The sequence below is a fragment of the Ambystoma mexicanum genome, chromosome 3p, assembly GCF_040938575.1.
Source record: "Ambystoma mexicanum isolate Mex_15411 chromosome 3p, UKY_AmexF1_1, whole genome shotgun sequence".
NCBI lineage: Eukaryota > Metazoa > Chordata > Amphibia > Caudata > Ambystomatidae > Ambystoma > Ambystoma mexicanum.
This window is the reverse complement of record NC_090925.1, coordinates 872,845,676-872,873,144: the sequence shown is the minus strand read 5'-3', so window position 1 is coordinate 872,873,144 and position 27,469 is coordinate 872,845,676. Positions and strand designations below refer to the sequence as shown.

The 27,469-nt window shown below is 44.9% G+C and overlaps 1 protein-coding gene and 1 pseudogene across 2 annotated transcripts in view; both read right to left on the bottom strand.

The window, feature by feature from the left end:
• Nucleotides 1–27,469, bottom strand: part of LOC138581035 (sulfotransferase 1 family member D1-like) — a 209,974-nt gene that overhangs the window by 3,146 nt on the left and 179,359 nt on the right. For both annotated transcript variants that reach the window (XM_069652059.1, XM_069652060.1), the window contains one exon: nucleotides 24,239–24,419. In XM_069652059.1, coding sequence (XP_069508160.1) covers nucleotides 24,239–24,419 — 181 coding nt within the window. The remainder of the gene's footprint in view (nucleotides 1–24,238; nucleotides 24,420–27,469) is intronic.
• LOC138581036 (translationally-controlled tumor protein homolog) lies at nucleotides 2,051–2,855 on the bottom strand (annotated as a pseudogene).

The window sequence follows — 27,469 nt, the reverse complement described above, 5'->3', positions numbered from 1 at the left end:
CGCCCAACCTCTGTTTTAGCCCACAATGAAAATGTAAAGTATGGTCGTATTTCTCACAGAACAAACAGCAACCACATCTGGCCGCATTGAGGCCCTACTAATGGGATCAAAGCGCTATATAAAGGACAAACTACTACTCCTACTACTATGACTTGCACACACTGCTGGTAAACAGTGTGTAGAGGGAAGACAGAGACCAACTTGGGTACTATATCAATATGTTCCCATATGCTATGGCCCCAGGCACAGACATGAGAAGAAGTGAAAAGATATGAGATTCAGCCATCCCCCTACCTTCAGACAAGCAGCATACCACCATCAGTCTGCACAATCACCACTGAAAATACTGCAGCAATTGTGTCTGACCAGTCTTGCGGAATTGTTTGAGCAGGGAACACAATTTCCCAAGCCACATGACGGACAGTGACTGCTGGATGGTAACCTAGCATGGATGCTAGCAATAGACCTGTGGTTTCTGGTAATTTATTGGAAAAGCTGATCGCCGCTAGGAAGTTTCCACTGCCATTTGTTCTCCAACAAGGCGGTACCAGACACTGTAGTTATAACTGCAATGGTAGGGGCACTATAGCAGTTCAAAGGCCAAAAGAACTGTTCACCGTGGACAGTTGGACCAGTGGTCAAAGCCTTGACTAATGACATCATGGGACACTACGTGGCTCTTCCTTCCTCTCTGGAGAATAGCTTGTGTGGCTCTTCCTTCATCTCGGGAGGATAGCTCAGGGACAACGCACTTGCCTTGGAAGCAAGACGACACGGAGCTACACAGGTTCGATCTCTGGGTCCGCACTTGTAAAGCTCTGGGTATTAAGCGCATTATAAATAACCAGTTAAAATAAATACCAACCAAGAGGGGTCCTGCGGTAATGCAAGGGTGCAGCAGGTGTGCACATTTAGGCACTAGCATTGTTGTGCATACATGGATTACATGGCTGTTCCCGAAGGCGAGTTCATATCTGGTTGAAGGTGGAGGAGGTAGTGGCACAGTGGCAAAGGCCTCTTAATTTGCCTATGGGCTTCGTTGTGGCAGACAGACGATCGAAAGTTCTTGTTGCCTTATGAATTGGCCAGACAATTCATGTCCCCTTCGTGCATGTCCTTTGCTTGCTTGGTCATCCCACACGTTATCAGTAATTGACAGCCAGTAAAGATATGGTTGCTCTGGCTTAGATATACATCTATAAACAAGGCTGGTGCACCAGGATTTGCCAGAGCACAACCTTAAGACCTCAGTGGCCACTTATTGCAACTCCTAAGTTGTACATGTTGGAAAGGATATGCAAGCACTGCAATGCCATTATCGATTACTGCAACACTTATAGCAGAGCTCTAGAGTGGACATTTTTGACGCTTCGTCAGTGCAAGTCGCTGTCAAATGTTTATGCTGCACTTGAACCATTTGGAAAGGCCACAAAGTAGATTCCCATCACTTTGTGCTCCTCAGTGAGGTTCTCCCTCCTACTTCAGGTAACCTGTCCAACATGGCAGCGGCCCATGCCATGTCCAGTGATGTAGATGCGTCACAGCTGGTGAGGTACCATTTTTCAACCTTGCATGTTGATCCATGAGTAGTTGGATTTAAAGGTAACATTGGTTGCTGGCTTTTGTTATTGACCCATGTTTGAAGGTAAATGTTCCCACTTTTCTATCGTCGTGCAAAGGTGGAGGACTCGTGGCAAACATCACAAGGAGAAAGTGTGAAAACGTGCAAAGATGCTTTGCTGCAGCTCTTGGAGAAAGAGCGCAGGCAACAGGAACAATACCTACCAGCCCAAACGTGTCAATTACACTGGGAATGTCGAGCTCAAGAGTGAGAACATCAATGGGCGGTACATTACTGACACCTGTTGAAAGCTCTGTGAGCAGTGCAGTGGAAACCTCAGGGAGGAGTTGCTACGGGACATCTTCCTTGGTGCCTCTGGCATCTTGAACAGGGATAGGTCATCAACAAGAACAGACAGTGGATGAGTGGACCATCAGCAGCACAGATGATAGGCGCCTATGTTCTGGACAGCGGCTTTTTTTTTTAAAGTTTTTTTTTTAGAGGATTCAACGCATTTTATTTTTTCAACTTAATGACAAGTTTAAAACAAAAAGCTTCCACTCAAAAGTCAGGGTGAAAATGGATGAACAAAGCTGAATTTGACAGTCAAGTTGTTGAAAAGCTCAGTCCTTGTGCAGATGAAAAAGCAGCAGCCATTTATGATCAATCAGGATTGTTATCTAGCCAGGTTAGCATTTCGCAAGTTCCAAGCCGTCCTTAAAGAAAATCATGTGTGGCGTCACTCCATCCTCCCGGAAATCAAGGAATCCAACCATGCCATCTGGATTCATTTTCTCACCGGTGAAGAATTGATAGTTTTTGAAGTTCGTTAGAATACTTTTCACTTGCTGTGCAGCCCCAGTCATGAATGGAGTCACTCGTTCAGGCTTGTTCTCTTCAAGAAACGCCTTGACCGATTTCATGTAATTTTTAATATAATGTTTGAAGGACTCCTTCGTAAATCTGTTTCATGAAGGTTGTGATTCAATACTATATCGACTCCGCTGACTGTTGTGGGGTCGACGCCCTCGCAGTGGGTGAACTCCGCCGAGGCATTCCTACCGATAAGTGCGTCGTCGACGCCGCCTTCTGTCCTTGATCATCTTCCCCTCCACCACTATACAAAGGCCGTCGCTGGTCTCGCACAATTTGTAGATGTCAGTCAGAGAACATTTCATCCCCAGATATGATATCCTTGTAGATAATCATGGTGGGACGGGGACGTGGGCACGGAGAGGCCGATGTATAACGGGGGCTGGCACACACGCCAAGCGGACAGCCCGGCGAAGGGGGGAAAGGCCTGGCCAGCAGCTTTTGTGCAAGTTTCTTTTGAATTGCTAAGCTGCCACCGGCAAGTGTGCAGCTCGAGAGAGTCTTTAGTCAAACGGGAGAAATTGACCGTAACCACAAGGGAAGTCTTTCAGTGTCAGAAGTTGAGCAATTGACATTTATAAAAATGAACAGCCATTTCACTGTGGAAGACTATACCAACATCTACCCATAGCCAGCACACCAGTTCGTATGATGGCGATTACATGTTACCCATTACATGTCAGACACTAAAAAGTGGATTGGGTGTGTTTCTTGTTGCATGAGGTTGGAAAACAGATAGCTGTACTAGTGACTGAGATGTCCTGATCAGTTGCTGATTTGCTTAGAACAACATGCCATTGCCTCTTGTGCCATTGTTTTTATTGAGGTTTGAGGCCTACTATTGTTGCAATCACAGCAGCCACTTGTGAATAGTTCCCAGGTTGACCCTGGGAGAACGTCCACTCTCTACAGTTCTTGGGCTCTCCCAGAGAGAGCTGCCAATTGCTAATGTCATAATGGTTTCATGCTCTCCCACAGAGTGCAGCCTAAAGTCCACAGGCTCTCCCACTGGATGCAGCCACGCCCTACATTTTATAATCTCGCCCACCACCCTTTGGGGAATACACATAAGAGGACAGTCACGCCCCATGTCTGCTTCATTCCTTCCTCTCTGCACAACCACCTACATAAGGGAAGGAGGGTAATGCAGCAAATGTCTCTCCACCGCAGCATCATTGTGTGTAGTGCATCTCCCTTGTCTGAGAGGCATCAGATAACGCAAGCAATAGGTGCCTGGATGACTCATCACCTGGTCCTGTGGTTCTGCCCAAATACAGGTGCTGCCGGTGGCATGGCACCTCCATTCACTTGTTGTAGTAGTTTTGGCAACAAGGGCTTGCTGATGCACACAGGTGCTGGCTCCATTGTCACTGAGTTGGTAGGCTAGATGAATGTAGGGATTCCCTTGTGCTTGCCATGGCATACTCAATGACGATAATGTGATACATCGTGGCCCTGGAAGAAATTAGAACTCAAATTATCTCCACCCATGGAGGGGGCTATGGGAGAATCCATGTCACTGGTGGGATCAATGGTGTGTGGGCTCATCTGCCTGGTAAATCTCTGAGTGCCTACTGTTGAATGTAGTTGTGCATTGGCCTCATGCCCAAGGTGGGGCCCTTTGCCTCTCTGCCCCATGCCCCATTTTTTTTACCACAGCTCTTCAACGTGCTGCAAACCACACACTCCTCACTCTTCAAAATCTCCCCTTGGGCATGTCAAAATTGTGCCAAACCCAATACCAAGATGGCTGAAGGAAGGAAGAGGACTGTGTTTCCAGGGCAATGGCAGGCGCAGGGCTAGAACTCTCCTCACCACCTCCTACTCCAACTCTACCCACTCAGGTAGGACCACCACCTGCTGCGTGACAACCAAATGCTGGTTTTGACCTGAGACTCCGCTTTAAGGATCTCCCCCACCTCTGCAATCATGCCCTTCTGGGTAAAACCTGTTCTTTCCCTGCAATGGCACCCGCTTAGGCAGGAATCATCTCACTGTACTCAAGGGTGTTTACAGCAGCTGTCACAACGGGCCTGTGCCCATGTTCTCTCCCCCACACTCCCTTATGCCCTCCTGCTCCACCACAGTCTCTATCCCCATAGGGGCGTACACCTGAAGCCCTGCCTCCATGGGAGACTGCACCATAGGCCCTGTCTTGGCGCTCAAAAGGTCCTTCTCCGATGGCCCAGCCTCCTCTTTCACTCCTACTTTTCCTGCCAACCTGAATTCTTCAGACACCTCATGCTGACTCATAAACATAGCAGTTCTGTGCTCCTCTCTCATGAACCAGAACCAACATACAGCACAATGTTTCCCAATCACTTCATTAAAGATAGGGGGTAACATCCTCCTCCTGAGAGGAGAAAAGGTGCCCCTCCTCTCCTCTTAGGTCTTTTCCTTCAACGCATTGGGAGTGTTGGGGAGATTTTTATTTTGCAAATCTACACAATTGATACTTTCCAGGCATCCCCTGAACAGGCTGGGGGCAGTTGCTATTCTTTACTCTTTTTTTGCGACTGCATTGATCAAGGCTACTGCAGCCGCGATAATGCACTATATTCCCAAAATGGTTGCGCTTGTTGTTTTAACTCCTGTTGAAAGTGTCCTGTCCTTTGTTGGCTGTCTTACCAGGTGAGGGAGGGCCCTTTCCTTTCATTCATCTTCACATAGTTCTTGCAGAAAGCCTGTGAGAGCTCCCCTTTGTGTGTGTGCTGGCAGGAAGTGGAGAGCGGTCGCCCAGACCCCAATGCACATTCCTCCAGGAGACTTTCAGTTGCTGGGGAAGATTCTGGAAGGCTGGCTGGCCCCAATTGGACAGCCACCTTTAAGTTCGAATGTTGCTTGTGTCCCCGTTGGAGGTCTGTGGTCACCCCATCCCCTGTTTCGGATATAAAGAGACAAGCTGGACCCAGGAACACAAGCCGACCACTGGACCATAGGAGATCCGAAGAAGAAGAAGACGACCGAGGGACGCGGGAGGACTGCACCAGTGACCAGTACTGTACATGTAGAAACCACTACACTGCTCACCTCGACCATCTGCGTGACAGGGAAGACTTCTGCGAAGTGCTTTCCTCGATAAGACTGGTGGGACCAACCAGTCACCTGTTCTGCTTGAGGTTGGATGCCAGATTTCCCCTGCAGGAGCGGGCACCACTGTACTATTCCCGCAATGCCTGAAACTAGCCAGCTTCCATTGCATGGACTTTCGTGTGCCCAAAGGGTTGGAACATGACTTAGGTATCTTCAAGGTTCTGCTGGGAATCTAGAAATCTACTGAGTTACCCGACGTCAGGAGAAGTGTCTGCAGGACAACCAGAGTTTGACCACTGCATTGCTGAGTGTCCCCTGATCCTGTCTGCAGTCAATGCAAGGAATGCATCCATGAAGATCTCTTGAAGGGTCCCCCTCTTCATTGTGGAACCAAATCCAGGTATTCCGCCTACCGTCTGAGGCCACCAGAGGCTTCTAAAAACAACTGGTGTTACCTTGAACCTGCAACCAGATGACCATGCCCGATTACTTCAATGGTGAGTCTTGCTTCTTCCAGTGATTTGCTATTGTCTGGGCCTGTTCCTAATTTCAGGGTGCTGAGATTGTTTATATCTATTGATCTGCCCTCTTCCCATAGAAGTCCTTCTTATTGTAGCGCTATATGGGGCTGGCCCAGGGTGGTGACGTCCACGTCAGTACTTCTGTGAGTTATCCTCAAGACTCCCATGGGTGGTAGTTGCTCCTCTTGAAACCGGAACCGGACTTAAGGCTTCTTAATTCCCTATATCCCATTGATTTCTATAGCCTGCATTGACTTAACTTTGCACTGTACGTGCCTGAACTGAGTGTGTCCTCCTTACTACTCACCTCCATCCTCCAGAACCTTTTGGGACAGCTAAAATATCTTCAGAGACTTGGGGTAGACTAGGGCTGGACTTCTAAAGTTTATTATATGCAATTGGGCCTACCTTTGAGATAAACCACTTTCTTCATACTCAGAATGTTTGCATTATCTGTCTATGTTTTATGGTAAAGTACTTTAAGAGTAGTGTGTAACCCAAATGGGTGACCACCTGTGATTTGTGTATATGTAGTAAAGTATGTTTACCTACTTTATGACATTTAAAGTGAATTTAGCTAAGTATTGTAATACAAGAGAGTTATTTGATGACTTACCTGTGTGGGTCTTTTACTTACCTGTTCTGATAAGTGTTAATTGTGTTACACAACAGTGCCCCCTTCCTCCTTAGTCATGCTTAGTCATGATACAACAGTGAGTGGCTTTGCTGAACTGAGGTTGTAAGAAACTGTGCTAACCCTAGGTTGGCTTTTCTAAGTTCTATCCCAGATACAAACTTTTAGAAACCCTCCTAACAGTGAGAATACCATTTTCCTCCTTAAAGTACCAAACATTTTAAGAAAAAGAGCCAGACAACAGCACCCAAACAATGGCACAAAACAACAAACATCCATGGGATAGCTGCGAATGGGTAAACAATTGTTTTGATGTATTTTGTTTATGGAAAGGAATCACAAGGGGGGCATTTTTTTTGTATTTTTCAAATGTTATTGGGGAAACAAAATGAGAAAGGAATAACAGAAAAACACAGATGGTTTTAGTTTTAACAGTGGTAAAATTACAAAACGCTGACCAAATACTAATCTGAGAAAGGGGCATGAAAATAGCCAATAATAAATCTGCATTCAGAACCAAACTGCACAAAATCAAACACCAAAATCCCACAACTGCACCTAAAACTCTTCAAAACAGATAAAAAATGCTCCAAACACGTTTAAATGATATGGTGCTCCTGTACAATACATTCCCTCAGAGCCCAGAATCAGAAAGGAACAGGAGGTGAGCTCTGGCTTTTATAGCGCTTCATACTTAAGAGATTTGAGGGCTCTTACTGGCCAAACGACTCGAAGAATAAGACGCAGTGGTCTTTGAAAGGCTGAATGACCCTGGCAAATAAGTCCAAGATTTGACCTGCGATCTAAAATTTCTCAATGGGGCATGGAAGAACGCGTGAAACCTGAAAACCCTCTGTAGGTTTTACCTAGTTTTGGACCATACCAAAAACCGGTTGTATACTCGTGAGACGATGTGTCATGCCGACAAGATTCAAGAGGCCTAAAATTCGCTTTTTATGAAGTTCATCTAGGCTTACTTTCCTTCCAGACATCCAGAATCGAGTCTCACTTTCTATTCTTTCTATTCTAGTTTGCATGTTCTGTACCTATGGCCACATACCATGCACCAGTTCAGGAGCAAATCACTTTGGGCTTTGCTCTACATGCATTGCTGTGATTTTTGCAGGGGTTTTGGGTGTGCCTAAATGGTGATAAGACAAAGGTCCTGTTTCTTGGCTGTATGCCCAAACATGTGCTACCTTCCCATCTTAGTTAAACATCAGCTCTGGTGGAGTCAGCTAGGAAGCTGCGACAATACTTCTCTACCTAGATCAATGCAGTGGTAAATGCTGCACGCTACCACTTGGTTAATATCAGAAGATGTATCTTTTACTCTATGCGAGCAATGTTAAACCCCTTTTGCATGCAGTTGTAATATCCAATTGCCAATACTGCATATCCATTTACCTACATATTTCTAAGAAATCCCTGCACCGTTACTAGTTAAAAATTGGACTGTTTGTGTTATCTTTTTTCTAAAGAACTTGAATCATGTAATGTATCAAAAGTGCGGCTGGCCCGTGGCTGAACCATCATAGAAATTAAAATTCCTTTCTGAGTGATCATGCAGTTTTTGGAAATGCTTGATGAGGCTGCGTCCAAATGCTTCACTAAATTGATTGAACAAGACATTCTAGCCTGTATGTTCCGCTCTAGCACATCGACCAGGGTAGTTTAAATGCAATGCCCCAGAGTGCATCTAAGAGAAACATCTGCAAACAACATAAGGGTTTCGACTCTGGACTGCTCTTCTCCAGGGAATCAGAAAATGCATCTCATTACCTATGATTAAAATTAGACTGAAGCATTCTTTCTTGGCGTCTCAGGTTTCATAAGTGTGCCCATGTATTAAATTACCTGATGGTGAACTCTGTTGATCTGTCTGGTTTTATGGGTGATCTTTTCCTACAAGTTTTCTATTGTGTTATTTACTGCATTGTTTTTGTAATGGTACTAGGATATGTTTAATTTGTCCCATGGTTTTTTACTTATCCATTGTATTAATGCTCCTTTTTTGTATTTTTTTCCCCTTTTAAAAATTTGCCCAAAGTTCTGTATTTAACAAAGTGCACAAACATTTTTTTGTAAAACAAGATTAATTTGTCCAAATGTATTTGCGAAACTGTTTTTGGTATCTGTTCGCACTTAATAAACACGTTTTTACTACTACTACTACTACTACTACTACTACTACTACTACAATCACTACTACTACTACTACTACAATCACTACTACTACTACTACTACTACTACTACTACTACTACTACTACTACTACAATCACTACTACTACTACTGCTGCTACCTGTGGCTGCATTTCAGGACCCAGCAAAAAAGACATCTGACTCTCATGATTCCTCACTTCCTGGTTTGTGCCGGGTTGCCCATGTGGTCAGTATAGTGGGTGCAAACACTAACATAGCACCATGAATTTGTTAGACTATGCATAATTGACTGTTAATAGCCTTAGGTCTGATTCAAAGAGGAAATATATTGGGGTTATGTTGTGTGCTATAAAAAAGAAAAGAAAAGCTACACAGATCAATGCATAGGTCTCCATAGATGCAAAGGATTCATCTCCACAGAAATGTGTGGCTCTGGGGGAGAAGCATCTGACCTGGGGTACTAGAAGAGATACATCTCTCATCTGTTTAGGATTTTGCTCTCAACAGATCAGTGGCACTAAGAGGGATACTGGCAGCTCCAGAACCTGTGGCGTCAGAGCAAAGAAATCTGGCGAGCCAGCCTTTAGAAGAGGATTCTGAAATTCCTCTGTGAGGCAATGCTAAACATTTCTGCAGCTGCAACCTCTCAAGGCTATATAAGTGTTGCCTTGTCAGGGGGCTAATTACAACACTGTTGGATGTAATAAGTGATGTCCACAGTGATGTCATCTATGATGTCATCAAAATTAGCCAGCTAGTAAATATTATTTGGATCACTGCTGTGTACCAACATTTAGGTGGTTTTATTCGACTGTTGTGTCGCAGGCGTAGGCTTTCTCCCTCTATCCAGATATCTCTATTCATATATCTCAGATCTAGGTGTTTTGCATTTACTGTTGCGCCTCCAATTTAGAAGTTCACCCTCTGGCCAGGTGAAGTTTATCCGTTCGTCGCACTTAGAGATGAAATTGTGAAGATTCACCATGCGCCACACAAATTATGGAGATTAGTCATTTGTCACAACAGCTAGGACCAGTGCTCCAGGTAAGATTTGGAAGTGGGAGTATTTTACTCCCTGTTTTTTAAAGTTGGGAGAAAAATGATTTTTTAGGGAGTAAAAATGAAGTTCAATTTTCCAGTGGGAGTGTTTTATAAGCACCAAAAATATGTTTTAACTGAAAAACGGAAATATTTTGGTAATAATTATTTCTTTGCATCTAGTTATTCATACACATTAAAAAATACATGTTTACTTCTTCCAATCTGATAATTATAACAGTAGTTTCTTCCTGTGGTACTATGTGCACCTTTGGTCCAAACATATCCATATAGCTGTGTGAGTGAAAACAGGGGCACAAGGTCCTACGTGTCTGTTTCCCATTTTTTTGTTGGGAGTATTTTTACTCCCTATTTTTTGGGATTATTTGCTTATTTTTAGGGAGTTCAAGTAGCCGATACACCCCTAATCTGTAGGGCTGCATTGGACAGTGTAGATTAGCCACATAGAAGAATTTAGTGAGTAGCCAAAGCACTAACACCCCGCTTGTACTTCCTCAAACACACTCCCAACCCTAAACACACCCACTGGGCTAGCCAAGCTATACCCAAACACAACATCTAACACAAGCAACACATACTTACAACAAACAATCCCAGGCATTGGACTTTACCCGTATGGATACAACAAGCCAATGCGCACAATCTACCACCTGCAAGGCAACACACACAGTCACCAGTTTCTCCTTGTTCTGGATCTATCCTATTATTCTTCCCTCACTAACCAACCCTGTCTTCTTTCTTGCAGAGCCACGTGAGTGCCTGGAGACTGCTCTTTGGTGGTATTGGTGCATGGTAAAAATCAACATATGGTGAGTAATTTTTTGGCAATGAACCCCGATGCAGAGCAATTAAAATGGACTATTTTGTGGCGATTGGACAGAACTAATAATGCTGATGCTGACTCAGAAAACTGCAGTACAAAGAACAGTGGTTGATTTTTTAAACTAGGTCAACAGACATAGGACTCAATGAAGAAATTAATTGGAGACATTAATTGTGGCTGGCCCATAGGTTCTCTTGTACAGATGGTCATAGTGATTTTGACTGTCCCATAGGTTCTCTAGCGCATGAGGTCGCAATGAAAAGTGACTACGATGGTTGTTTGTCGTTTGGTGTTATTTTTAGAAAATATATACTAAATGCAGTCATGGTCGAATGTCGCTTATTAATGAGTGAGGTCACCAGCTAATTTGAGACCGGCACTAGTGTTGTTGACGAGTACTCACAGATGTTGAGCGGTGTTTGTCTTCTCTTGTATTACTCTGACGGTTGTGGGCAGTGATGCGCACGGAGATCGTGCCGCGTGTAGATATATAAAAAAATTGTTTTTTTCCCGTGTACGGGTTATCTGCGATACGAGAGGATGCGATATACAGATACGTGACATCGGAACTTTGTATACGTGGTACGTTAGACGGAATATAATCACGTGACGTGCTCATGTGATAACGGACAGGTTCACGCAATAAAGACGGACTGATAAATAGAACACTCGGTTACCAGCCATAGAGCGACTTCGCACAGATTGAGGAATGAGAGACGGAGAGAACATGCACAAGCTTCTGTAGGGGTAAGTCTATCAGTCTGCACGATTCCGGTTGCTGGGTGTAGGTAGTGACGTTGCTTGAATTGGTAGACATGGTGACATTTGAAACCACATATGTGACGGTTGGCTTTCTTTACACAGGTCCCCCCGGCACATAAAATTTGAAGAGGCTGACTGTTTAACGCGACCATGTGTATAGAGAACCACTTCAGATATAGTTGGCAGCATTAAAGTTGAGATCATGGTTCCTGAAACCTTATTTTCTTTTGGACCTCCTAGGAACAGGTAATTATTGCACCTTCGATGGGAAACCTGTGATAAACTGGACAGAGCTAATGGCTGCATGTTTTTTGGAAAAAAAAGTTTTTTTAAGAGTAGAGTGGAAACGTTAATAAACTTCTGAGAGGAGGTGATTCAGAGAGAAAGTAACCTAATCAGATGGTATCTTCTTAGGAGAGCCTATGTGAAAGGGGAGATAAGAAGAGAGGAAGAGAAATGATCTGAAGTAGATCTTTTACATTAGCAGTATATGTGATACTGTCTAATTTGAAAAAGGCTGGTATATTGTCTAGTGTTAACGCTACACACTGGTTTGAGTTGTTTGGCATCGCTCGTGTTTTTCAGAAGTTGAGCAGTCAGACATATTTGTTTGAAGACTCCCCTACAGAAACCGTTGTCGAAATAATTATGACAAAGAATGATACGGTAAGCCCTAGTTATAGTATACTAAGGTACTGACTAGGAAGAATAACAGCAAATTTGTTGATACTAACTCTTGTTCCTTGTTATATTCTTCTTTTGTGTTTTCCCAGGTCATTATTTGTGTGGCACAAAATTAATGGTACATAACAAAGAGTCGTTTTTAAGATTGGATCTACCTCATGTGAAGAGATATTGGTGAAGGGTACAGATGGTCCCCCTGATGAAGTTCTTTAATACTTTGTCATAGTAAATTGGTTTTGAACGAAACATGTTGGGCAATGTAGTATATTGTGATTAAGTGACAATAGAAACAGTATTCCGATATTTCGGACACTTATCCTCCCCAAGGTAGCATTAATGGGGTTAGGAGTACACCTAAATGATATATTACTTGTAGAGTAGTATCCTTTAGTAACAGGGAACTAATGAGCTACCGACCATTTGGTCTCTTTAGAATAAGTGGTCACCCTTAAGTTGTACCCTATCAAGTTTTGTATAGGCAGGTGATGCAAGGGTGAACACCACATAGGTGATTAACACATGGGAATTGTTTTATTGGGATTTTTTTGTAAAAAGGATTTTATGTATTTTTGCAAATTTTAATCAATAATGTTTTATAAAATCAAGTGTTATGTTGTTTATGAAATTAAAAATGTGATTTATAAATTGTGACTGTGACTGAGTGCCTATTTGTTAAAAGCACTTGGTGTTGGTTGACTTGGGAGATACAAGAGGTGACAACAAGGTGACGTGGTTTGACCTTTGGTGTTAGGATTGTCCCGAATTTGTATTTAAGGAGTCTGGTCACCACGTCAGTAAATTGGCTCCATGTCTCTAGATGGTGATTGTAGTATAAAAATCAACGTAACATCATTGTCTTTCACAGAATTTCAAGGGTTTTGTTAAACTATAATTTCTTTTGGGCCCAGTAACTATGGCCTTCGTCCTTGGCCACTGTACATGTTGCACAAATATGTTTCTTTGACGCTCACTGGCAATGGACTTTGGCTGTGGCCACAATACATGTTTCACCAATACGCTTCTCTGGGGCCCACTAGCCATGTCCTTCACCCATGACTAGTGCCAGGGCCGTGCACCAATAGGTTTCTTTGGGCCCACTAGCCACGGCCATCTGCTGTGGCGACTGTGCATGTTGCACCAATAGGTTTTGCCATTGCACATGTTGCACTAATAGATTTCTTTAGGGCCCACTAGACATGGAGATTTTTTTGAGGCCCACTAGCCATGGCCTACGGCCATGGACAGCGGCCAGGGCCTTCGCCTATGGCCACAGTACATGTAGAACCAATAAGTTTCTTTGGAGCCCACAAGTTGCCACTGCGAAATGTACATGTTGCACCAATTGGTTCCTTTGGGCCCACTAGCCATTGCTTTCAGCAGCCATGGTCAGTGACCAATGCCTTTGGCCGTGGACACTGTACATGTTGCTCCAATAGGTTTCCTTGGGGCCCACTAGCCATGGCCTTTGGCTGTGGCCACTATACATGTTGCACCAATAGGTTTCTTTGGGGTCCACTGCACATGTTGCACCAATATGTTTCTTTAGGGCCCACTAGCCATGGCCTTTGGCCACGGTCATACATGTTGCACCAATAGATTTCTTTGGGGCCCACTAGCTAAGGCCTACAGCCATGGCCAGTGGCCACGGCCTTCGCCTGTGGCCACATACATATTGTACCAATATGTTTCTTTGGAGCGCACTAGCCATGGCCTTTGGCCATGGCCCGTTGCAACAGGAAGCTGCACATGTTGCACCAATAGGTCCCTTTGGGCCCACTAGCCATAGCTTTCACCCATTGCCACGGGCCAAGGCCTTCGGTCATTGCGTTACATGTTGTACCAATAGGTTTCTTTGGGACCCACTGCACATGTTGCCCCAATGGGTTTCTTTGGGGCCCACTAGCCATGGTCTTTGGCATTGACCACTGTACATGGTGCACCAAAGGGTGTCTTTGGGGCCACTAACCATGAATGGCCACTGTGCATGTTGCACCAATTGCACCAATACTTTTCTTTGAGGCTCACTAGCCATAGCCTTCAGCCATGGCCATTGTACATGTTGCACCATTAAGTTTCTTTGGGGGCCACTAGCCATGGCCTTTGGCACGGAGAACCATTACCCCCTACCCAGTAGATGTGATCACTGTAGGTGTAATACTTCCTTTTTTTCACTCTATTCTAAGTTCTGCATGATTCCCCTGATAATCCAAAAATGTTTGAGGATCCAAAAATATTCCCATTCTTCTTAGGCACGCAACCAGTGCCCCCTCCTCTTTACCTGGTCCTCTCATTCCCCAAAGCTCTTTTTTTTCCCTCCCTGGCACTCTCCCATTATCCCTTTCACTCTTTGTTTTATGTGGCGCATTTTTTTTTTCAAATCGCATCTTCCGTTATAGCGAGATTGCCGCGGTACTCTCCCGATAATCTGAAAACTTTTTAACTGTAACTGGCTAGACCCCCCAACTCTCAAATTTCTCATGTTAACCTCTCCCCCTCCTCAACTTCATCCTGATGGAATGCACCCTTTTTCCTCCTCCAAATAGCCTTTTGAGCACTTTTTTCGTTTTCGCATTCCCCTAGTATTGCCCTGGTAATCGCTTGGATCATGTGAAAAGAAAATGGCGGCTTTTCATTGATATGATATGATATGATATGGTATTTGTAACGCGCCTATACACAAGTGTTTCAAGGCGCGACGAGGCAGGGAGGGAGGGAAACAAGGGGAAAACAGACAAACGATCCTACTAGGCCAGGTGTCATTCAGATCGCGCAAGTGCAGAGGTAAGGGGAAAAGGAGGAAGTGCAGGGGGGAGGAGGTGGGGGGGAAGTGCAGTACAAGGTAAGTAGCGTAGAAAATAATAATAAATAATAAATAGAAAGGGCCAGCTGGTGGCAAGTGCGAGGTAAGTGCAGAGCAAGTGCTGGGAAAGGGGCTGTAGGGATACAGTGACAGTCCCACAGTGCAGGGGGAGCCGGGGAGGCAGTGCAAGTGGAGAGTGGCTGGGCCCTGGACCGAGGTTGCCGAGAGTGGCCCAGATGCAGGTTTAGTGCTGAATTCAGTGGGGAGTTAAGCAGGATTAGCAGGGGAGAGGGAGAGAGAAGGCAGAAGCGAAGAGGAAGGTTTTGAGGTGCTTCCGGAACCGGAGATGGTTCTCCTCAAGTTTCAGGGAGGCAGGAAGGCTGTTCCAGAGGGAGGCCCCAGCTGCGGAGAGAGATCTACCCCCAGCTCGTTGCTTCGAGAAGCGGCTGACCATGAGGGAGTTGGAGACGGATGAGCGAAGGGCTCGTGAAGGAAGATATTTAGGAAGAGAGAGTTGGAGGTATTTAGGTCCCAGGCCCCAGAAGGCCTTGTGGACAATGCAGAGGGTTTTGAACTTAATCCTCGCAGCCACTGGGAGCCAGTGAAGAGATTTCAGTCCTGGAGAGATACGGTCCCTGGGCTTGAGGCCAAGGACAAGTCTCGCAGTTCTGTTCTGGATAAGTTGCAGAGGGCGGAGAGTGGAGGCAGGCAGATTAAGATAGAGGCTGTTACAGTAGTCCATTCTTAACAGCCTCTCTGCTGCAAAGCACCATGGGAGATATACCAATTTTTTGGGGGAGCAGGGGACACCGTCTTCCCCATCAAATATTTTTAAAAACTCCTGGACTGATTTACCCCAAACCTGTCTTGGAAATTAAGTCAATGCTTTGTGCCCAAGTTGTTTTTTATTTGGTCCAAATCCATCCAGCAGTTATTGTGTTTCCGCTTCACCAAATCTGGACTTTTTTCTGTGGAAAAATGACTTGGGAGTAGGCCAAAAACGGTGTTTCTTTGCTTTGTTGATAACTTTTTTTCATTTTTTAATGAATCTTTCACAAAATGTCCAGTCTGGGGTGGCCCGTGAGGAAAAGTCATCCAAATGCAAGTCAAAAGTTATTAACAATAGAATTTTCGGATTTCCTGTGACTCAAGGATATTGCCCTATGATATATATATTATATATATATATATATATATATATATATATATATATATATATATATATCCACTTTCTACCTGCACTTCCAGTGTTATGCAGTTGACACCCAAATCTTTTTCGAACTTCCTTCTGAACCTCTTCCCACTTCCTCTATCATTCCTGACTGTCTGCCTGCTATCCAGTCTTCGTACGCCTCTGATGATCTCGCTCTCAATGCCAACAAAACTGAGATACTTCCTATTGGGACTCATGTTCCTCCTTTCCTCCCTTCACTCTGACCACCCTCTACGGGCTCTCCCCGCTCTCCTTCCTCTGAAGCCAGAAACCTTGGAGTCATCTTCGACTCCTTTCCCTCTCCTTCCTTCCTCATATCCTGGACCTTGCCAAGAAGGCCCATTTCCAACTCCACCTCCTCAGAGGTACCCTCCCTTTCCTCACTTTTCCCCAGAAACTCAATGTCTCTAGAGCTCTGGTACTCGCTAGGCTAGACTATTGCAACAGCTTCTTCCTTACTCTACCCTCTTCCTCTCCCCGCCCCCGCCAGCTAATCCAGAATAGGGCTGCAAGACTTATCCTTGGCCTCAAACCCTAAAATCTCTCCGCTGGCTCCTGGTTGCTGCAAGGATCAAATTCAAATCCCACTTCATCATCCATAAGGCTGTCTGGGGCCAGGGACCACGCTATCTACAAATTGCTCTTCCCCAAATACTCTCCCTCCAGATCTCTCTGATCTTCTGGCTCTTCAACTCTCTCTGCTTGTCAAGCACTTCTCTAAGCAGCAAGTGTGTGGCCAATCTCTTTCCTTGGATGGCTCCCTCCTCTGGAACAGCCTCCTCCTACTTCTTTGTCTTTGTCTTGAGCCAGATCTCCTCAAATTCCACAAGCTCCTCAAGACATTCCTCTTCTCCTCCTCCTTCCCAGTCTCCCTCCCGTGCTAACCCCCAGTCGCTGAGATTGGTGGCCTGGGCCCTTATGTTTCCTTCTGGGTCCTGGACTTCTGTCTAATCGCCTGCAGCCTCCTCCCTCCCCCTGTACTAGCCTTTGGACACCCACTGGCCTGAGTTGTCTCACAGGCCCGCACTTATTGTACTTGCTGGTGACCAGTCTCCAACCAAGTGGTCACTGCCTGGCACTTACCAGACTGCCTCTGCCTTTTGCTCATCATTGTTATTTTATTCAACTGTCTTGTTTTGTTCCCTTGTTCCCTCCCTTTTCCCTGTGGGTGCTTCGAAACACAAGAATGTATGTAGGAATCATGCCACTGAAATGCCATCCAAACCTGTTAATACCTCCGATCCAGCACCTTTCCGAAGGCTTTTATGTAAACTTCCTCTTATTTGTTACCTTCTATAAGTTAAACCAGGGCCCAAGGGGCATTAGAGTGCTATATATATTCACACACACACATTTAACACAGACTTTTTATTCCTTGTATGGGCCTTGTTCTTAGTAGGGTGCACATCTCAGAGAAAGACCTGTAAGCGTCTTTGACCCTTTCTGTGAGATTGTGATGCTTTCTTGATGAAGGTGTCAAAAAGGAAGTGGAATCCTGTAAACCTCAGATTCTTTTTCTTCTTCACATCCCCACTGTTTTATATTAGTTAAGGACAGTGGCACAAAAAGGAAGGAGGCGACGTGAAACAGTATTGAAGGATTCACACCCTTTATTTCTCTATCTACCTTTCTCCGTCCACATCCCTCGTAAAGTGCCCTCCCTCCTAGATCCCTCCTCTTTCCTCTTTCCTCAGTCGCCTACCCTTTTCTCTCTGTTTATGTCTCTACATTGACCAAGTCAGGACACAACACCCACTAGGAAAAAAGTGGAAATGCTGACCGCCCTGTACCTGCTTGAAGACTGGCATTACATGTATCGCCATGATTCCGATTGCTTTGTACTGGTGGTAAATGGATGCAGAATTGTTGGGGATTACTGGTCACTCCACAGTTCTATGTGAACATTTTTCCAGGGGAAAAAGTCACCACATAGGCGATTCCCCCCCGCCCCCCTTGCACCCCTAAACGCTTTCCCCCACATATTCTAGGGCAGGTTTTAATTGTAATTACTATACTAACTCCAGTTCTAGAACATTTGGGGAAAGGCTTGATTTCTGTGGGAATGCAAATTTGGGGAAATGTCGCCCCCTGGCAACCTTTTCCCAGGTGACTTTATCACTGGATATGCCTTCCACCCACATCAGAATAAGAAGCACGCTGAGTTGCTGACAGGTTTCATTCACAGAGCAGTGCCCCTACTCTGTCCAAGAAAATACATTGAGTGTGTGCGTCTCCACATATTTTTCAGCATCCAAGTCAAAATTAGTCCATATGTGTCTAAACTCTTTTAACCTTTGAAAGTATTTTGCTACCTTCTTAGGACCACTTCATAGAGGGACAATGAGCTGTTACCTAATTCTGGATTTGTCAATCAGGATTGCGTTGGCCCATAGTGACGCTATTTCTCAATAACGCTAAATTGGCATAGAAGTACATGCTAGCCAATTGCTGATCATGTTGACTTGGTGTTTTCTTTTTTCCGATTGCACTAAGGGGTTATGAAGCCATCCTGCACTGTTTTAATTCCTTTTGAGATGTCACCCTTCTCTGGGGATTTCAATGTTTTCCAGTATCCCTGAAGGGTTAGAACTTTTTTATTGCATAGAACAATTGAGAATTTAAGTTTACCTTTCCTGTGATCATTGCTGAGCGTTCACTTCAATGCACTGCCAATGTTGGATCGCTAAGGAAGGGCTCCTCATGCCGCACACTGCAGGAACAGTGCACCTTCGGCAGACATCCACGCCGCCGATGTGGAGGTAAGCCTTTATGGCTCAGCTATGCATTGCATTCCGTTTCGCAGCATTGCATACCAGCGTTTGAAGCAAGCTCCTCCGCTTTGTAACCCTGATTGCCTGTGTGCCGATATCTATCTCGAAATAACCTTTATTCGCAACAAGAAAGAGCTAATTTCATTTGATCCTGCACATGTTCTCTTTGTGCAACGAAACACTGACCACAGTGTTAAGATGGCTGCCATCTGATTCCTGCTTCTGTTTTGTGTGTAATCGTCCCTGACTACCACCTGCGCTTGGCGATTGGTCATAGGAGGCTACTTCAAGCCTATCAGGTGACCGGCCGGCATAAGCCGGCCCCCTGTAAAGGTACGCTGATAAGGCTCCTGTCCTGAGCCTGTCAGGAGATGCCGGAATACGAAGGCCAGAAACGCTGCCCGACATTTGATCTGCCTTATTACCCCTTTGACTTGCTCACACGTCGTTACTCCGCCAGCCATACCATATACCGCCTTAATTTACTGGTGGTAAGCGCTTCGTCATAAACTATTGACCCAAATACTTCTTATTGACTTCCATCTGCTGTATCACATCTGAACTATGACCGTGCTGTAACCTCATACGTCACGTTTATCAACCTGGATCTATCATACTCCCAAAGCCTAGTAGATTGCTGCTGTTCCCTATTTACTGCCACTGCCTCTGTTAGCCATACCCTTAGCAATGCCGATGCACAGTGAACCGTGATTTGTGGTGTTTGTCTTTAATTGTTAGTTCACACAGAGATCACATCATGCCGTTGCTCACCATGGACTTCTTACAGTCCGGCCACCATCCCGCTCATAAGGGGCATTAAGCTACTGGTAGTATAACTGCTCCTAGTTATCTGAAAACTGGTCAGCTCAGATCCTGCATTATCTCAAGCTTGCCCAAAACGGTTTAACGCAGATATATTGCACCATAAAATGGCCATTTGCCTACTCTGCGAGAACCCTGATTGCTGCATCTTGCCTATTCAGTTATAACCTCGAATGTTGCATCTTGTTCATTCTCCGACAGCTTCTAATGCCACTTCCTGCCCTTTCTGTAACACATTCTAAAGGCTGCATCTTGCCTACCTGGTGACAACTTTAATTGTTGCATTTGGCCCATTCTGCGATTTCCTCAAATGTTGCATCCTGCCTATTCTTATCACAACTTTGAAAGTTGCATCTTGCTCACTCTGTGATAACTGTAATGCTGAACCATAACTTTTGATTGTTGTATCCTGCCTGCCCTGTGATATCTGAATGCTGCATCTTGCCCACGTGTTGACAATTCTGAATGCTGCATCCTGTTCCTGTGCACTAGGCAGTCTTCCCTCCTACCTAATTCACACCCACAGGAGCCTCTTGCCAACCTTGCACACGCTCTGGGCATCATTATTCAAATCCCTAGCTCATCTCCCCATAGATTAAGCCATGTTTAAGATCCTCCTCAATACCTCATACCTTACTTTTATGCTCACTTCAATATTCCAACCCATCATGGCCACCGTCGATACCAGTTATCACCTCCCGCTGCCCTCTAATGACACAAGCACCACCACCAGAACCCCAAGCATTCTACTAGCTATGCCACTGAGACTACCTGCATCCAATAGCATACCGCCTGCAACCTTCTTGCCCCTTAGCAGTTAGTAAACCTATAACCAACACACAAAAGCTCCCAAGCAATCCCTACCTCAATACACCAGCCCGGTGGATCAAACAAGTTACCAAAAGACCTACACCTAACCAACCTTGCTCACTGAATAAGAGAAATGATAGACTGGGCTTCTCTCCTGTGCACTCCAGACCTAACCACAAAACAACCACAACAACAACAATCACTGTAGCCTTCCCTGCTGGAATAAAGATAGTCGATACTACCAAGAACAGAGTGAACCACACCTTACCGTCCAGAGGAAATATCACCCACACAAAAAATACTCCTAACAAGTCCACTACCTCAATCAAGGGCGCCTTGATCAATGCCAGATCTCTGCCAGCACACGCCTTAGATATTGCTGATTATATAACATCCCATGACCTTGACTTTCTAGCAATCACAGAGACGTGGCTTCATGCTGCGACAGGGTCCTCACTCTCACTAGCCATCCCAGACGAGTATTTTATCATCCAAATCGATAGAGAATCCAGTTGAGCCAAATCTGGGGGTGTCGCCTTGATCTCTAAAATGGTTTTAGGCCTTAGACCTATATCTAACCAATCACTCCCTTCAGCGGAACTTCTGTCCGTCAAACTACCCATCTCTGCCTGTCGAACCATCACCATCCACCTAGTATACAGACCACCTGGGCTAGCATCCACCTTTGAAGAAGACATTACTCTTCTCACAAATAATACCAAGTCAGGGGGGATTTGAACCTCGGATTTCAAGATGCAAATGATCTTAGGTTAACAGCCCTCGCCAACACGATCACAGAATTAGGCTTTCTGCATCACATCTCTGATCCCACCCACAACAAAGGTAGGATGCTATACTGGCTAGCCGACTTCAACTGCAACATCAACATCCTCACCAACACACCCTGTGCTTGGTCAGACCACCACCTTATATCATTCTTGATAAAAGGTATAATGTAATCGGAGTAACCTACATAACCTAGCCCCACCCACTCACACTAAGAACAATTGCAACATAACAGTGGAGAAGATGCTTCCTCTACTACAACCAATCATGAACAACTCCACCACGAAACATTCAGACACTACTGTCCTAGTGGACCTATTTAACCATACCTTACTCAATGCCATAAATACTATTGCACCCCTTAAACTGTGCAAGGCCAAACCCCTCACGCACTAAAACTCGTGGTTCACCCCACACATCAGATCACTGCGCAAATCCAAAAGAAACGCAGAAGCACTCTTGAAGAGTCATCCAATAGCCCCTAACAAAGATACATTTCTAATAGCCTCCCTCAATTACAACGAGGCGATTCTACAAACTAAAAAAGAAACTTACAACAACCGCATCTTTCAAGCTAAATCAAATACCATAGAGCACTCAACATACTTGGAGAGTTGGAATCCCCGGCACCACCGCCAATCACTTGCCTCAAAGATACTACTTGGTGAACTAATATTCAGCTAGCATTACTGAACAAAATAACGATGCAACAAAACAAAATTGAATCCAAAAAACATATGCTCCCGGATGTCTTTTCTCAACCTATTACCTCAACTCCCCTTCAAAAAACTCACAAGTTTTCTCCTCTCACCACCAAAGAGGTAGATGACTTAATCACTAAGTTAAAACCATTGAGATGCCAGGGAGACATTTGCCCTGCTCCTATCATTAAAGAGGCAGCCAAGGAACGGACTCCATTCATCACGTCCATAATCACGCTTCATTTGAAACACGCATTGTGCCTAACAACCTAAAAGACGCATGGGTCCTCCCTCTACGAAAAAAGCTGACTCTAGACCCTAAAATCCCTACTAATTATAGGCCAATCACCACAGTTCCATTTCTATTGAAAATAATTGACAGAGCAGCCTACCTGCAGATTCAAGAACACTTAGAAATAAATAACCTCCTCGGCCTCAGGCAATCAGTCTTTAGACCCAGGCACGGTACGGAAACGGCCCTGATTGACCTTAAAACCCTAATTGAAGAATTAAAAGACAAAGGCAAACTCGCTCTCATCCTATTATTATATCTGTTGGCTGCATTCGATTTAGTAGATCACAAAGTCCTATGCAAGCATCTAATTTCAGCAGCACACTTCTCTGCTAAAGCCACCACTTGAGTCCAGTCTTTCCTTGATAACAGATCAATCAATAAGAGTCTTCTAACCATCGGCCTCTGCAGAGCCTGCTTCAGTCACGTGCAGAATACCCCAAGTGTCATGCATGTCTCCCCCCTTATTCAATGTATTCACAAAGCCCCTGTTCGATGACCTCGACGGCCTGGGTGTCACCTACACTAATTATGCAGATTACACCCAGATACTCATACCCATCACAGGAGACTACGATGCTGACACTAAAGTACTCAATGATAAGTACAGCATCATACAGGCCTGGATGGCTAAGCATGGACTCTGGCTCAATGACGAGAAGGCTCCAAACTAAAACTCAACAGACTAGACAAGCAATATGACTTTTTCAAGATAGACGGTAACACCATCAAGGTCTCCAAGGATTTGAAAACACTTGGCATCTACATTGACTATTCTCTAACCCTATCAAGACAAGTCAATGCGACGGCCTCTTTAACAGCATACATATGAAAGTTAATTATGGCCTGCAGACCATTTCTTACCACCCCCAATTGCATCTCCATAGTCAGAGCTCTAGTACTTTCCAAACTAGACTACTGCAACACACCCTACCTTGGAACCAGTCAACAGAACATGAAAAAGATGCATGTTATTCAAAACAATGCCATTAGGTCAGCACTTAATATCCCTAGATCCAAACACATATCCGATTCAAGGCCAACCTGAATTGGCTATTGGTCAAAGAAAGGATTGATTTCGAATCCCTGTCACTCCCCCACAAGTGTCTCACGAACCTAGCACCAAGATACCTGATCAATAACTTCTCAAATAATACCTCAAACCAACCGACCAGATCTGCTCAGGTACATTGCCTCAAAATCCCTATTTTCAAGCTACAGAAAGCAGGAGGCAGTAGCTTCCGCGTCCTAGCAGCTGAATTGTGGAACACCCTACTGTTACTATTGAGAACTGAATTATCCTACCATCCATTCAGGAGAAATGCAAAACATGGCTCCTCACCCAAGAGCCCTAGGTACCCATTTGCCATATGCTTACTCCCTAGCTAAACTTTGGCAGCTCACTAAATGTATTCATTGGCATACTTTTGCACAATCAGCTTTTGTATAAATGAACACTTGTAAATATGTAACCTTGCTATTGTAATCTTGTAAACTATATCTATGTCATTGTACAGTCTGTAACCTTTTGTAAGAAATGCACCCCGGTGCCCCTGGGCTTGGAGCGCTAAACAAATAAACAAAATACAAAAATAAAAATAACCATCTACTGTGGGACATTGCCATGTATCTATGCATGCTGATCTGAAGGATATTTGGGACTCCTAACCCCCCAATGGCCTGGCAGTCCTGGATTCAACCAAGTTTAAAAGCTGAGAAGCCCCTTCACTGTTTGCACAATGAATAAGTGCACCCCGCATGTACTAAAGTTAGTGAGGGTAAGTCTCTGACCGCAGTCCCACTAATGCTTACTCTAATCACTTCTAACAGGAAGCCCCTTCTGTGCATCCACCCTTTCTTCCCTCTCCAATGCCCCCCCACTCTTTGCAAGGATGCTCAGAGGTCGGGTGGAGAATGGCTCATCTTACCTTTCCTCATGAATGCCGAGACAGACTGGTCCATGAACTTGCTTGGCACTACCCCGTAGTTGACCATTGGGTTGTCCTTCATTTCCTGGAAGGATGTGTGATGCAGGATCTTCTCAAGTACATCATCCGAAACATCACGCTCTAGGAAGCGCAGCACCTTCAGGACCTCACGCCTCGGGTCCTGTGCGGGAGGAGAAATAGAACTGTCACGGACAGACGTTAAAGCTCTCCTCTGAGATTCTTCACCAGAAAAACGTTTGGAGGAAAAACACATGGAGAAACATGGTAGCTAGTAAATTTGGGCATCTATTTTAAAGGTTCACTCTCTTATGAACACAAGATGATTGGGCGTGTGAAAAAAATAGCATACAAAGGTCACCCTGCAATTCCAACCCATGACTGTCAGGTGCCTTCCATGTGTGCGCCATGAACCCCACTGAACAGCGTCCTATATTTGAACGCATGTAGGCACCAATAAACTGGAGTCAAGAGTTAAACAATAAAACAAGTAAAGGCTATGCTTGTTTGACATTTACTGGGCATTAGAGTAAGACAAGATGAACGGCACCTGGATAATGTTGTAAGGGGGCTGTTGCATAGCCCACCATCTAGGCCTTTGGAATATGTGGGGCCCCTCTATAGTGGAACCCACCTATGCCAAACTGGCCCGGTTGTTCTGCTGCTACCACCGTGATTGACATATATGAACACCCCTTAGATTACTTCTACAGCAATGTTATCCCAAATATAGTGATGCAATGCTCTAGCCCATTTGTCTGTGCCCATTACTACTGTAGTGGTCTCCCAGGACTGAGGCTTGTCCAAGTGGATATTTTGCACTTTTATTTTTAATGTCTTTTTTTATTGCAAGTTGCACAACAGAATACAGACACACCAAAAACATGCAGTGAGCATAACCCATACCCTCCTCTCACCGTCCGACTCTCCCCAACCGCACAACTAAGTGCTTGAGATGAAAAAGAAAAAACATATATTATGCAGTTGCAGAAAACAGAGACAATGTCGGATACCTGTAACTGAAACTGTGTTAGTAATTCCACTGTGAAACATCTGCCACGAATCATATCAACAAGAAAAACAGGATCACATTGAAGCTACAATCTCCTCCTACTGTATTGTTCTGCTCAGCAGTCCATGCCCTATCTTGACTCTGTAGGGGAATAAAACCGAAGGAGATGTAACAGGAAGGGGGCCAAATAAACGAGTGGTCTTGCTCCAGGGGGAGGGAGGAAGCATAAGATGTTTCACGATGTTCACAGATCTTCAGCATGTTACCCTATTCCCTTACCACAGGAGGTTTCGTTCTCATCCATTTTTTCGCTATTAAGGTTCTAGGAGCCCCAGAGGGCGTATCCAGCAATTTCCTCTCAGCTTTAGTGGGAACATCAAAAAGGCCAACAGCCATGCCACAGGGGAATCACGAAGGCAGCCCGGGAAAATTTCATCCATAATACCCAGCACCCCCTCCCAGAAGGATTGTATACACCCACAGTTCCATACCATGTGTATAACGTTGGCAGCATCGGTGTTGCATGGGTGCAGGTAGTGTCCCTATCGGGGTAGTATTTGTGAAACTGTGCCGGGGAGAGGTAGGACTGATGCAAGAATATATACTGTGTAAGGCGGAATCTAGAGCTCAGCGAAATCTTCTTGGAGAGTGTACAAATTACCCGCCATTGATACCCAAGACCCTGTCCCACCTGGATTTGAACAGCATGCAGGGAGCCTGGCAAAGAGATTTATAGTGCAGAGACCACTCTGGTTGGGGGGTTGGTCACGAACTGGACCAATGGGGAGGGGGCTGGTGCAACCGGAAGTCATCTCAATGCTCCCGAAGAGCTTTGCGTAGTCTGTGGAACAGTAGCAGGGAGACCACGTTCCAGGGACCTCGGCTCCTCAGGGTCTCCCACTGAATTAATTTGTCCTCATGTATCAAGTCACCCAGGGAGCTGACCTGCGAGCCTGATGACTGTTTCTACACTCCAATGACTAAAGAACCTGTAGATTCCGGTTCTCGGTCCGGACTTCGATCGGATATTTAGCACCCAAGAGCAGATGACGCCATTCGGTAAAAGCCTGACGGATGGCAAACAATTCCTTCTCCAACAGAGAGTAATGAGTTTCACTGGAATTTAGAGTACGAGAGAGATAAGGTATGGGGTGTTCTTTCTTATCTTCTGATTCTTGTTTTAAGACAGCCCTTATAGCGTAGTCTAAGGCATCAGTTTCCACGAGGAAGGGTTTGTTAATGTCAGGTTGAGACAGGATGGGTCCTTGAATAAACCTTTGTTTTAACTCGTGAAAGGCAGATTCTTGGTATTTCGTCCAGTTGAAGGGAACGACTTTCTTCAGTAGTGCAACTATTGGCTGTACAATAGCAGAAAAAGTAGGAATGAATTTCCGATAGAAGTTTGCAAGTCCCAGGAAGGATTGTATTTGTTTCACAGATGTGGGAGTGGGCCACGAGAGGATTGAATCGACCTTGGCAAGGTGCATTTCAATTCCTTGAAGACTTAGGACAAACCCCAGATAGCGAACAGTAGGAAAGTGAAAAATGCATTTCTCTGGTTTGGCGAGTAGGTCATTCTCTCGTAAATGTTGTAACACTAGAGACACGTGTTCTTGGTGTATTGCGAGATTCTAGGAATAGACCAGGATGTCGTCCAGATAGATGATAACAAAGAGGAACAGCATGTCTGAGAAAACTCTGTCCATGAAGCGTTGAAACACTGCTGGAGCATTAGACAAACCGAATGGCATCACTAAGTACTCTCGAAATGGCCGAAGGGTGTTTTGAAGGCAGTTTTCCACTCATCTCCTTCTCTTATACGGATCAGATAGTATGCACCCCGAAGATCAAGTTTAGTAAAAATAACAGCTCCGCGAACTGCTTCCAGGATGTCTGAAATGAGTGCAATGGGTAACGGTCCTTTCGTGTACATTGGTTAATACCTCGGTAGTCCAGGCCAGGTCGAAGTTCCTTGGTATCTTTCTTCAGCACAAAGAATAAGGATGCTCCTGCAGGGGATTTCGATGGACGAATAGTGCCGTTGGAAAGATTAGCGTCCAAGTATTCACGTAGGGCTCTCTTCTCAGGTTCCGAAAGTATGAACATTCTTCCGAATATTATGACTGCAGAATCATCGGTTTCAATGGCACAATCTTCAGGTCAGTGGGGAGGTAATGCTTGAACGATCTCTGAGGAGAATA